At 39.0% G+C, this 12,893-nt stretch overlaps 2 protein-coding genes across 5 annotated transcripts in view; both read left to right on the forward strand.

The window, feature by feature from the left end:
* ddrgk1 (DDRGK domain containing 1) overlaps window positions 1-12,893 on the forward strand; it is a 64,923-nt gene that overhangs the window by 8,056 nt on the left and 43,974 nt on the right. The window lies entirely within an intron of this gene.
* LOC147796970 (uncharacterized) lies at window positions 831-5,203 on the forward strand. The gene has a single exon (XM_087144802.1). The coding sequence runs from the start codon at window positions 974-976 to the stop codon at window positions 1,718-1,720; it is 747 nt and encodes a 248-aa protein (XP_087000928.1). The 5' UTR covers window positions 831-973; the 3' UTR covers window positions 1,721-5,203.

Genomic DNA, 12,893 nt, shown 5'->3' on the forward strand with positions numbered 1-12,893 from the left:
AGGAAAATGAAAATTCATTTCTGTCATCGTTTTTTACTTATTGGGGCACTCTTCAAACTGTAACAAAACTGGAACAAAAAAATATCTTCAGGCTAAAAAACAAAGTCTGTCAGAGGGGAAATATTTTCCCCAATTTCTCGGTATTTAAAACCAATTTTTCAGTATCATATAAAAGCCAAATTTTCAATGTTGTTAGAAATGAAGTATGTTTCATGAAAGTATACACCATAACTTTCAAAATGGTATATAATTTGTCACATTTGGGCCAGTTTGAAATTTTGGCCCAGAGGCTGATGTTTCCGTGGAACTGCCCAATAGCATTTTTAGGGGACCCTACATAGACTAGGCCTACAAAATATTTTAAAGGTATAATAGGTTAATAACATTTAAGGGGACTCCACATTGAACAACAATATTTTAAAGGCGTACACAAACACAATATTGTTTCAATCAACATTTTAAGGTAGATTTGAAGTCAACATATTATAGGGACTCTGTTGTATTTAAATCAGAGGGTGCACATATTGTAGGTTTTTTGAAAAATATACAAGTTATTAAAGGGATTCAAAGTTTTAGATTTAAATAGAATATTTTCTAGTCCCACATGGTACCAACTATCCTTCATTGGACATATACAAGAAAATCCTTGCGAAGTTGTCTTTTTCAGATCATTACAAAAGGCATTGATCATGTTTTTCTCTCTTTTGCAAAGGGAATCGACAAATGTTGAAGACCTGCAAGTGCAGTAGCACTCCATTGCCAGCAATGAACCAGGCCAAGGTTAGGAGAAGTACATGTAGATGTGATACAGTGAGGGGGGGGAACTTTAAGTAGCTCGCATTTGCAGAGGAGATTGGCTTTGTCAACAAGGTTTGGTGCTCTGTATGCAGAAAGTATTCTGAGCAGTTGCATATAAATCCTGCCCAGAAACAGCTGTGTAGCTGGTACTACAAATGTGAAGAAAGATACGGCAATGAGGCACCAACGGTCAAAATTCCTCTCCAGATGTGAAGACCTTGAGTATGAAGCTTCCAAACACAACAAAGTATCAGTCGAGGAATGCCTCACAACCATCGATATGTCAACAAAGACAAAGATGTGCAAACTGTTTGACATCGCATATACAGTGGCAAAACGGGAACTCCCCTTCACAATTTATCCAACATTGGTCAACATGGAGAAGAAACATGGGGAGACATACATGTACATCAGTGACAAAGCTTGCAGAGGCTTCATTGACACAATTGGTGAGACCATGGTTGACAACCTGGACACAGACAAACACAAGGGACCGCTCTACTTTTCACCACTCTTTGAAAGCAGCACTGATAAAGCGTTTCCTGAGAAAGAAATTGTGACTGTTAAAGTTATCAGTAATGGCTTACCCGAGATGAGATTACTGGGAATTGTAGAACCCAACAACAGCCATGCTGAAGCTGTTTACCAATCCATCATCAAGAAGTGCCAGGAACATGGATTGAAACCTGAAGATTTGTTAGTTGCAGCAGCCGCTAGTGGAGCATCTATCAACACAAGCCAGTATAATGGCGTATTTACAAAGCTCACAAAGACTGGTTCAGAAGACGGATGTCCATGGTTGCTCAAAATTCACTGTGCTCCACATCGTATGGAGTTGGGGATCAAAGATGCATTCGACAATTCATACTTCAACCAAATTGATACAGTGTTGGTTGATCTCCCAAGAAATGAAGAGAACTGAAACGACTTGGAACAACACTTGGAGTGCAGGTTATGAAGTTTGCGAGAGGTCATGGAATGCGGTGGGTTGAACACGGGAAGAATGCAGTGCATGCTCTTGACCACAACGACACTGTTGTTGTGAGTCTCCCAGAAGACATAGCATCAGGGCAACGCAAAGACTTCAAGGCTGATCAGCAAGCAAAGATGAAGGGCTACTTGAAGATCATCAAGTCGACTAAGTTTGTTTTCTGCTTGGCATTCTATGCTAATTTTCTTGATGATCTATCCCAGCTTTCTTTGATATTTCAGTCGAAAGAAACACCCATCTTCAAAGTTCGGGCAAGCACAGAGGCAACACTGAATTCTATCAGAGAGAGAGAAACAAACCAAACCAGGCAAGATGCTACAGCAGGTAATTGGAGAGCTTGGCACAGATAAATTCAGGGGACACACACTGAGCAAGCAAGCTAATGATCCTAATCACAAGGGCTTCCACAAACTTGCTGTAGATACAATTAGCAATATTGTCAGATGTGTACATGTATATTCACCACACCGCTCATTTGCTGAAGATGACCTACATGTATTTATTGCAGCCAGCATTCTTGACCCAACCAACTACCCTTCCAAAACTGACAAAGACAGCCTCGTGAAGTATGGTATTGATCATGTCCAGATCCTGACTGATCATTTCTAACTGCTTATTCTCAAACAAGGTTGTGAAATCAGCAAAATTCAATCAGAGTGGACACAAATTAAACTATACATCAGCAGAAACCACATTCGTCACATAAGCTGTGACAAAGGATGATCCTACACAAATCAGCAGAGTATTCCAATTTTCTCCACTTGGTTCAACTCCTGGTTGTATGCCCCATAGTCAGTGCACACACTTAGTGACACTTCTCTGCAGTCAAGAGGATTCTAGGAGACTGGCGCCTGACCTTTGGACTGAAGACCATTGAAACCTTGCTACGAATTTCTACTGAGGGACCTGAGTCAGTAGTTGAAAGACGGTGGGGAAAAAAAGCACCAGAAGCAGACGGCCACATACCAAACCCCTCAACAAAATGGCAACCACCTTATCGGACATTTTGGAAGAACCTAGCCCGGAATCCAGCTCCGACAGTGAAGTAGACAATGACATTGCAAGTGACAGCAAAGAGTCTGATCTTGATGGGGAAGACCTGTCAGACAGTGACTTTTAGGTGACATCTTTCTGTACAGCGTTGTGAACAAACACACACTGCATATTAATGTTTTTCTTTCCAGTTATGTAGAAACATGACATATTCATCTTGTTTTGTAGGAGATACATGTAGACACGCCTCTTTGAGCCAATTCCGTATTTGATGTTTTGTTTTTCTCAGCTCTGTGCCATTGAAAATAAACACAATACAAAGCCTTGATCATGTTGATGTGCTGCAACTTTCCTTTATTTTAACAAATTGCAGTTGCATGCATCTGTAAGAAAACACGTTTGTGCAGCGATCCTGCATTCTGTGTTAAAAAAAACAAACAATAAATCAGAGGCTGGATTCTGAAGGAAAGAATCGTCCGGGTAACTGTAATTAATAAAAAATAAACATTACAATTTTATACAGGGAATGGGACAAACAATAGCAGCATGATAAATGCCTTTTATTGAAGGGGGGTATGGCATGGCGTACAAGAACTGAATAGCTTATTGGCCTACTCGTGACATGACTGGTTGTCAAAAATGAAAATCAAAGGTTTCAAAATAATTGGCCTTGGTGCCCCCTTGAGCTGGCCTGGTGCCCTGTTGAAATTTAATGAAGGCAAGGCCAAAGTGGCCTGCCCTTTTTCCCCCCAAGATTGAGGCCTGACCTAGAGATGCCTAACATGCTTGACCTCTGGCCCCTGGCCTGTGTAACTTTCACATTGTCATGAAAAGCTGGTCACATTAAAGTGTTCTCAGAATAAAAGGCTTATCTCCGCCTGCGTTTTCATTAAACACCTCTACATAAGAATGAGGACAGGGAACTACATGTACAACATTACACCCCTCCTCTGAAACGTCACAAGACACTGGAGTACAGTGTGTCTTCAAATTCTTCTTCAGAACAATCTCCCTCAAAAGACACATTATCAAACCGATCTCTACAAAACTCTGCAGAGTTACTGGACAAATCAAAGTTGCCCTGCAACACATTGTGTTATTACATGGCTCACAGATTTTCCTTTACATGGCGCTACTGCAAGCCTTTCCACCTATTCATTGCATCTGATGGAGTAGTTGCAACAAAAGCTTATGCACAGTTTTACCCCAATTAGTCATTAAAGTGCTACTTATAATTTTCATGTATTGTATTGAATTTCAGAATTGTAAATTGAGGGAAAAAACGGACTTCGTGACCAAATTTTACCCCTCCATGCCTGTGTTAAAAACACCAGTTGTACTTTACAATTTCCCTCAAAATTAAAATCATACCCTCAGTCCACAAAAGTAAATCCATTGTTCTTCAACATAAAGTCATCTTCACCAATCAAGGTAAGTCCAAAAGTTGAAATGTAATTTTCCATTGGAATAGGGTCCCAAAATACACAATCCCCGAATTTGTTAGACCAGTCAGGTCAAGTGACATTCATATACATGTATGGAATTCTTTCTAAATTTTGACCTATTAATTTTCAAAAAGGTTTTATTCATTACTAATTCTAGTGACATGACTTAAGGGGTATTAAAGTAAAATCTTTCCAAATGGACTTCATTAAAGAATGCCTTGTTTAGCACATGTTGGGGGTTGAGTCCAATCCCCCTCCCAAACCCCATAAAAAAATTACAAAAACCTTTTTAAAAAAATCAGAAAGATCTACTTAAAAAAGCCCATCAGAAGTACGCCTAGTCAGGTTAATGCCACAAAATGCAGGAATAGCAACATGTAAGCATGGCAAGCCAATATTGGAGGTCATGATGTAAGCCTATAGGCATAGTTTGATTTGAAGTTCTCAATCTGTTAAAAACAGAACCGTCGCCCAGGACCATTAAAACTGAAAATGTACGATATACAGGCATGAAATGTTGGGCGAACCAGCCATGCCATGTTTCTACAGAGCACCGCAGGCCTACCTGCGGTCACTGATGGAATATCCCCACTCGCCACATCAAGACATGCTTGCACATCTAGCACTATTTTGGCAAAATAACCCTCACAACTGTGCCATCTGTCCATGCAGTGTCTAACTTTATTCCATGACACTTCTGAAAAGGGTATCACCTGGCCAGAAACTGATTTAACGACATGAATTACACATTGAAATTCTTTATTTTCATCATCGTGGCCTTCGCCGGATGAGGCCATCTTGAATTTTGCAATTAAGTGTGATCACCATTTATCATATTGAATACACACATATCATCGGGTGGAGACCAGAGTACAATGTCCTAAGCCATGTTCAACAATTTCAAATGATTTTTCACGTTTTTTTCTTGTTAACATTAACGTACAGTTAAATTTCCCATAAACATTCCCCAATTCGTTTTTCAACTTGTTACGTGACTATTAGTTAGCCGTCTTAGTTGAGTTACAGAAAAAAAAGTAAGGCTTCATTAAATTGGCCCAGGGTCTAGCTTCAAGGGTGGCTGCACCATATCTGACATCCCCTGTGGGGTATATGTAATGGGCAGAGTATGAAAATCATAACACATTACAGTATTTGTTCACTAGTTTACACCTTTTATTATCAGCCAACCAGTGAGAATTAATTTGTTCCCGGCAAAGATAGAAGTTTTCAAATACAAATATCCTCACTTTAGAGAATACATATATAATAATGAGAAATCCAGGGATTCTATATAACAGAAAACAATTATAAATTAACAATGAAGATAAATAAAGGGCCTAGCTTGAAGATGATCTGTGCGTTGAAAATAGGGACGATTTGGCTTGGTTTTTCTTGACTTGGCTGTAGACTACATGTAGAGCTTACATTAGAAGGGCTTGGATGGATGATGAAGATGTGATGGGCTAAGTGCAGATGATGTTCAAATGCACATTCTGTCCTTCCCCTCGACTTAGTCAGGTGTGGGAACGGAATCCATGTGGCTCTGGTCCCAGCCACCCATTGTCCAGCAGCATATGCATGTGCAGCTCAATAGGCTTATTCTGATGATGTCCTTGCCTAGAGCAGGACAGGGATGAATTTTTAAGTATGGCAGATTCGATGGAAGGAGAAATCACAGAGAGACAACAGAACAGTCTCTGTTCAGTCCTGTAGCCAAGTGAAGTGGAAGGTCACTGGCCACTGAATTTATCTGCTCCTCCTCAAACACTTTAGTGGTTGGTTGAAAGTTCTGCTGCCAATCTGCCCACATGCACTGCCAAGCAACCCACGCATTTCTAAGAAATTGTATGACCTAATTCTGGGGGCACTTATGTTCATGCCCCTCACTTAGTTTGTGCACATATGTACTGAATCCCACTATAGCCAGAAGCCTGTAAAATGACTCTTGACTCGGACACGTGGACCCCAAAGTAATTGATCAACATCAAGCTCGGAAATAGTTGTTTGCCCCTTATTTCCTTACCAATTAATATTTAAACACTCAAAGTCCCTTTTGATAACTTGCACATGATAAAAATCCTTTTTTGTCAAATTTTGGCCCGTCTTTCTCATTTACCTCCAAAGTAACTGAGTCAGAAGTTGGGAGTGAAGCCAACATTTTAGAAGGGAATTTTTTTCAGTTTTGTCGGGTTTTCCCTGACATTTCTCTACTTGTGAATAGCGAGGAAGGTTATGAATTCTGTATTGAGAAAGTACAGTTAACAACAAAATTATTCATACCTCTTATGAATTTTATTTTTTTGTGTTTTTCTAAAGAACAAAAGGTGGGCACATACATGTAATATTTGGGGCATAAAATATAAAAATTTTTAGCTGTCAGGTATAAATGGCTGAAGGCTTTGGTTTCACCTCATTTGCATAACAAAGAGAATACTCCATTAATTAAATTTTGACATGCTCAGACATGCTCAGAATTATTCATCCCCTTTATCAATAAGAGTTAATATCACAGTTAATAGTCTATCGCAAAGCCCTTGTTCTTGATTACAGCATCTACATATAGGTGGTTTGTGTACATGTAGGTGTTGACGAGTGTTTGGCACAGCTCCATGGGAATCGATGGGGTATGAATAATTTTCTTGTTAACTGTATCATGCAAGAAGGAAACTGTATGGATGAAAACGGAAAGTTTTTGTTTGTGCCTGTTAGTCAGGCAATTTGATGTGATTGTACATATTCGTGCAATGCAGTAGGCCAACTCGTACCCAAATGCACTCATATCCAGGTCTGTGTACATACGTGTGCACCATGCCCAAAATCCAGACATCTCATTTTTGACCGTTGCCAAACTCAGTGTGGAAATTTGAATCTGCTTGAAAAACGAACTGCATTTCAGACAAATGGCTCTCGATCTTAAAAAAAGTTAACTGATAGATACAATAAAATTATCAGTCTTCCAGACAGTATCACCGATGATCTGAAGGGAATTCGACAAAAGTGTGAAAATTGGGCACTAAGTAAGGTGAAAAATAAGGAAAATGACGAAAATGGGTCCCAATAAAAAACGAGGTGAATTTTAAAACGGTTTTCCTCCTAGAAGTATAGAAAGTAATAACCTTGAACAGAAGAGTTCCTAGTCTTTCATGTGGCATCAAAGTTATATTAAGGTAAACTTGGCAAATTGTGAAAACTAGACACAAATCTAGGTAAAAAAGGGATAATTTTCATGATTATACTTTGTCGAAAGTTTGACATTTTCCACTTTCTTTTTTTTTTTTTTTTTGGCGATCTTTTCACCACAAGCTATTAAATATCATCATTTGATAGACTCTTAGCAATTTATTCACACACGAGGTCTTCAAGGGAAATGGCAGTACAATCCCCCCGCATGGGTCACCACCGATATACGTCGTCTGCTAGAATAATTTTTCAGGCTGACGACCATTATGTCATTATTGCACATGCGCGAATACACAATCTAAATGCATGCACAGTCTATGGGGACTGAACATACATGGGGGAGTTAGGATGAGTTAAAATTGGGGGCACAAAATTCATCCTATTACACATGCTTGTTAAATGGCCACATGTTAAACCATTGGTCATATCATGGGACCTCCGTAAGTCCTCCGGATATATGTATTTAATACTCCCCTTTCAAGCCCTTTATACCTTCCTTTATGTGTAAGGACACAATACTGGCTAACAAAAATGGGACACATAGGTAAAAATTCAATCTAGTGAAAGGTGTTTAATTTACTTTTAAATTATGACAATGGACCACCCTCTATCAGAAAATAGCAATGGGAAGATAATCGGCCCAAGAAATTTTCTTCCGTGCAGTGCTTTCTGTAGAGGGGGGCCTCATAAGTTAACGTTGGTTACGGTGTCCACTTTGCAGTCAACCATGCAATAATAAAAGTCAAAGAAAAACAATGTGGAGTTGTATTGTTGTGGTTAAGCTTTTCCTCCTTTCTGAAAGTCATCTTTAAAAAAAATGTTAATTGTTACTAATTTTACGATATCTTAATAAGGTGGACACCGTAACTAACGTTAACAAGTGTACTTTTTCACACACAACAATTTTAAATGATTTGCAGTTTGATGACTTGAGGAAAACAGCTGGTTGCAAAGCTTGCAAGTACTTCAAAGAGGACATTATCATTGACAACCAAAGAACTGATACCCTCAATTTCAAAGATCTTTGTCCTGTAGTTTAATGTTAGTTACAAAAATGACACGGACACCAAAAATTTCGAATCAAAGCTAACATTTCATGTGACAAGTTTATTATGACTTGCTTTACTGGAGCCCTCAAGGTAGTTGCCTCACCTTCAGAAAATTGCCTATGTTACTATGTGCAGGTGTTAATACATGCACATGCTTTTTCATTTCTTGGGAGCATCTCTGTGATCTACATATCTGATAAGCCACTTCAGCCTATTTTTAGATGCCCTATATGCATGCAAGAAGGTTGCACATGAGCTTCACAGAAGTTGGAATCTTTGACATTGTGAACTTAAGTACATGTATGTATATTTAAATGTGCACCATTTGCAACATTGAACAATTCTGAGGAACAAGTAAATTGAGTCAATGACTATTTTATTTTTCACTCTAATCTTGTTTCTTAAAAACTGTATTTCATTGTGGAGGCTATACACTGACGATCCCATCTGAAGAACATGGCACATCTCATTAAATGAATTTCATTGAATTTATTCAGTTCGTGCCACCTGGGTGACTCATTTTTGCTGAAAAACTGATGAACTTTTGACTACAGACCTTAGACAAACCTCTGATGACATACTTAGACAAAACTACATTTGGCAATAAACGTTTAAAAATACTTATTAGCATAGACACTGTATAGTGCATTAATTTTACCTACTTCTTTGCTGTCCAAGTGAAAGTAACGCAAAGATGGATCTGGAATAAGTGAACTTGGATTAACAACACACAGAATGAATTTCCTGTTAACGGTCAGATCTTTTTCCCAAACAAAACTTTGCTTATTTTTATTTGGACGATCCATGCAGTATATAACTGCCAGTTCATCACTAATGATGCGCTTGATGGCACCTGGATACCATGCATCCTCAAATGCGACTACAACCATATCCCCTGGAGTGAGCTGGCGATCGGCAGGCTCTTGTGGGGTCCTGAAATTACAGAAATGGCAACAGGAATGGTTGAAATCGAATAATCTTTGATTTAATTACTACTAAAGCTTCTTTCACAAGGACATGTGAATCTACAGACATATAATCTGATCCAACCATTGAATCTTTTTCTCCTTTCTGGCTTCTGAAATAAGATAGAAGAAAAATAAAATTTAAATAGAACAATTTTTTAACATAACCGGCAGTGGCTTGATTTGTGGAAACATAAAAAAAAACTCTAACAAGACCCCAGGGGTTCCACAAAGGCAAGTTCCCCTATCTGTGTAAACATCACTTGCCTACGTGTTACATCAACTTCGCTCCATTTACTTTTAATTCACTGCGAACTCGCCCCCATACTATTGGATGATAAATGGGGTGAATTTTAATACGAATGGGGCGAAGTCGAAAGTGCCGGTGTGTAACGAACGTGAAACACTGATGATTTCTTGAACTTGGCAAGGCTATTCTTTAAGTTTGTTCATTTTTGTGATGGACTTTAGCTTAAAAAGTGTAAATTATTTGTCGTTTTGCAATTTCAAGCGGGACTTCAGATGTTTACTATTTTTTTCTTCTGTTCGTTAAACATGGACACGATTCACACGAAACCATCCAAGCGGTCCGCTACAAAGCCCAAAAATCACCCATTGACTATCCATTAAAATCTTCCCTTTTACAATGCCATCTGACCTCTTTTCACAAAAAATACAGAAAATAAAATCTATTTAAGTTGATACAAACCTTTTGGCTGCTCTTTTTCTGGATATTGGCTGCTCTTTTCCTGATTGTTTGAGGGAAAGCTGTCGCGCGCAGCAACTTTCTCCGTTCGTTACAAAGAGACGCGAAAGCGGCGCGCGGTGGACACGGTGCTTAAAATAGCTTTATCTCGGAAAAGACGTATTCGAGCCTAAAACAATTGACCTTTAGGTCATCCATGCAGGGTACCATTGCACGTGTACGACCACTAGTCAGACTGCGTTGATCACCAGTTAAAACATGTGGACATTTTACGTTAGTTACAAAATGGACACGAAAATTATAGCGATCGATATGCTGATGTTTTCTCATCCTCGAGGGTAATTATGGTCTAGCACACATTTTACACGATGTTTATTAAGCTCATTTCGAATAAAAATGGCTTTTACAGGTAAGGGTGAGGCTTGTAAATGATGATTCTGGCCCTTTTCGTCATGGTATGGTGTGGTGGACACGATGTGAAACGAACGTTAACGCAGGTTCAGCTGCCATTTTGGAGCGTGGATTTATTTAATTTTTTTTTGTAAAGGGCCAAAATATTACTTCATTGCTTAACTCAAAAAATATGACCATTGTGATAAAATATGTGAGCTATAAGTAAAGTAGTTGAGTTCATTAAATTTTGTTCAAGCAATGTCCCATTTTTGGGCGCCATTTTGAACTAAAATTTGCTCTTCAACGTGAATAAAAATTATAGACTCGCATTTACACTGAATTATTTATCTTTATTTATCTCTCAAATACATGTACAACTATAATCTCAAGCAAACATTGCTTGAAAATGGTTACATCATCTGATAAATTAAAGTTCTTTTTTTGCATCATGAAAGTTGGCCAGTATCGTGACCTTACACTTATACACATCAGTACAAGTTAGCATTTTTCCTGGCTATGACTACTTCAAGACGAGGCAGTGAACTTTATGCCCTTTTCAATTGCTGAAGGACATATATGCTGGGAACTGCATGACATCCGTCTCATCCTGACCATCATCTTTCTGACAAAGAATCGATTCCGCCGTTTGAGCTGCTGGACATCTTTGTACTTTCAGTTGCTTGGCATACTGGGTCAACACAAACAAGCTCTGGGACCATAGACTGGGACCTAAGAGGAACAATAACCCAGCTATTTATCTCTATACCACTAGACCACATCGCCCAACGGCAAGAGACACCGTTATTTGCTGGATGGTTTTGGCCATCAAATTTGCCAACCCAGATTGGCCATCATTCTCTGATGAACGGAATACGTACTACATCAGGGACTATGATGTAAGAGCTTTTTCTACATCCTGATCTTATCTTCATGGAGTTTCCATTGCAGACATCTGCGAGGCTGCATGTTGGGAAATTCCTTCCATACAATGTACCTTCACCTCCTCCTGTCTGAAGGATGTCTTGCAGAGCGACCCCACTCATGACAAGGCAATTCTACTGTTACCAGTGCAGAAGTCAAGAGGAAACCTGCGGACTAGACAGATCCCAAGTCATTTTGAATATCTAATCACGATGAAGTGAGTTTCTGACCAGTACAGGGCTTTCTTAGTACATGTAAGCGAGCACTACCTGGGGGGTCAGGGTGGAGAACAGGCATGACAGGTTCTCTTTCCCTTTTAAAGTAAAAGAGCAGTTTTCAGTGGCCAGGTGTAAGCAGTGAATTTACCTTGGGAGTAATGTGCCTCCTCAACAATGTAGCCTTGCAAATCCATGAAAAAACTTCATCCTGGAAAGAAGTATGCAGTTATAAGACATTCCTCCACAGATGGTTGCTGTAAAATTTAGTCACTACAGTAAAAATATGAGTTGCAAACAGTCAAATGTAACCCTGGTACCCACAAAATGGGTGGAAAGTCACAATATTTGAAAATTGAGATAAAAGCTTACTTGAGAGAAGAAGTTCAAAGCTTTGGTTGCTGAAGCCTTTTCCAAATGGCCACTGGACCTGTTTGAAATTGTTGGAGTCATGCACCTTTGTTTTTGAGAAAATAAAGCATAAAGTCAGTGAACCGTGTCAATTATACTTTGTGTGCATATGACTCTATATCACCTTAGCAACCAGTACATTCCCATCGCTTGGTTTCATTGAAACCTCACATACAATTTAAATGTTATGATATTATGACATCTTGCATAGATAATTAGCTGTTAATTAACATCAAAACTAATGAAGAAATCAGTTAAAAGTACATGAATGTTGTAGGTGTTTTATTGTATGCTTCACATCACAATCAAAATGGGGAAAAGTATTTTTTGAGTTTTGTTGCTCAAAGTTTAACCGTAACCCCCTAGGCTCCTGCACTAGAAAGCATACTGAACCTCACAAAATCCAACAGGTTCATGTACTTGTCTATGTACTTGTACATGCAGGTTAGTGTACCAAACCTGATAAACTCCAAAAGAATGAGCCCGTTGGAGTTTGAGTGGTATGGTATGGATGGGTCTATGCAGTATAGGATGACTTGCACTGAACAGTACCAAACCTGACAAAATCAAGCATAGTCCAACAATTGGTATAGCAAGCCAGACACTGCACACAATGAACCCTGTGTGTCCCAACTCACACAGAATCCAACACCATATCCCCGGGCCTTTCATGCCAAGTCTCACAAAATTCAAAAACAAGTTCCTCAGGTACGGTACCAAACCTGCCAAAACCTCACAAAACCTGCTGTTGGAGTATGGCAGGTTTTGGGCAGTTAGGGTTAATGAAAATTGTTACATAAGTTGATTATTCCTTTCTTTTAAACTG

Source organism: Acanthaster planci, linkage group LG13 (assembly GCF_054643075.1).
Source record: "Acanthaster planci isolate LZ-2023a linkage group LG13, COTS_SCS, whole genome shotgun sequence".
In the NCBI taxonomy this organism is placed as follows: domain Eukaryota; kingdom Metazoa; phylum Echinodermata; class Asteroidea; order Valvatida; family Acanthasteridae; genus Acanthaster; species Acanthaster planci.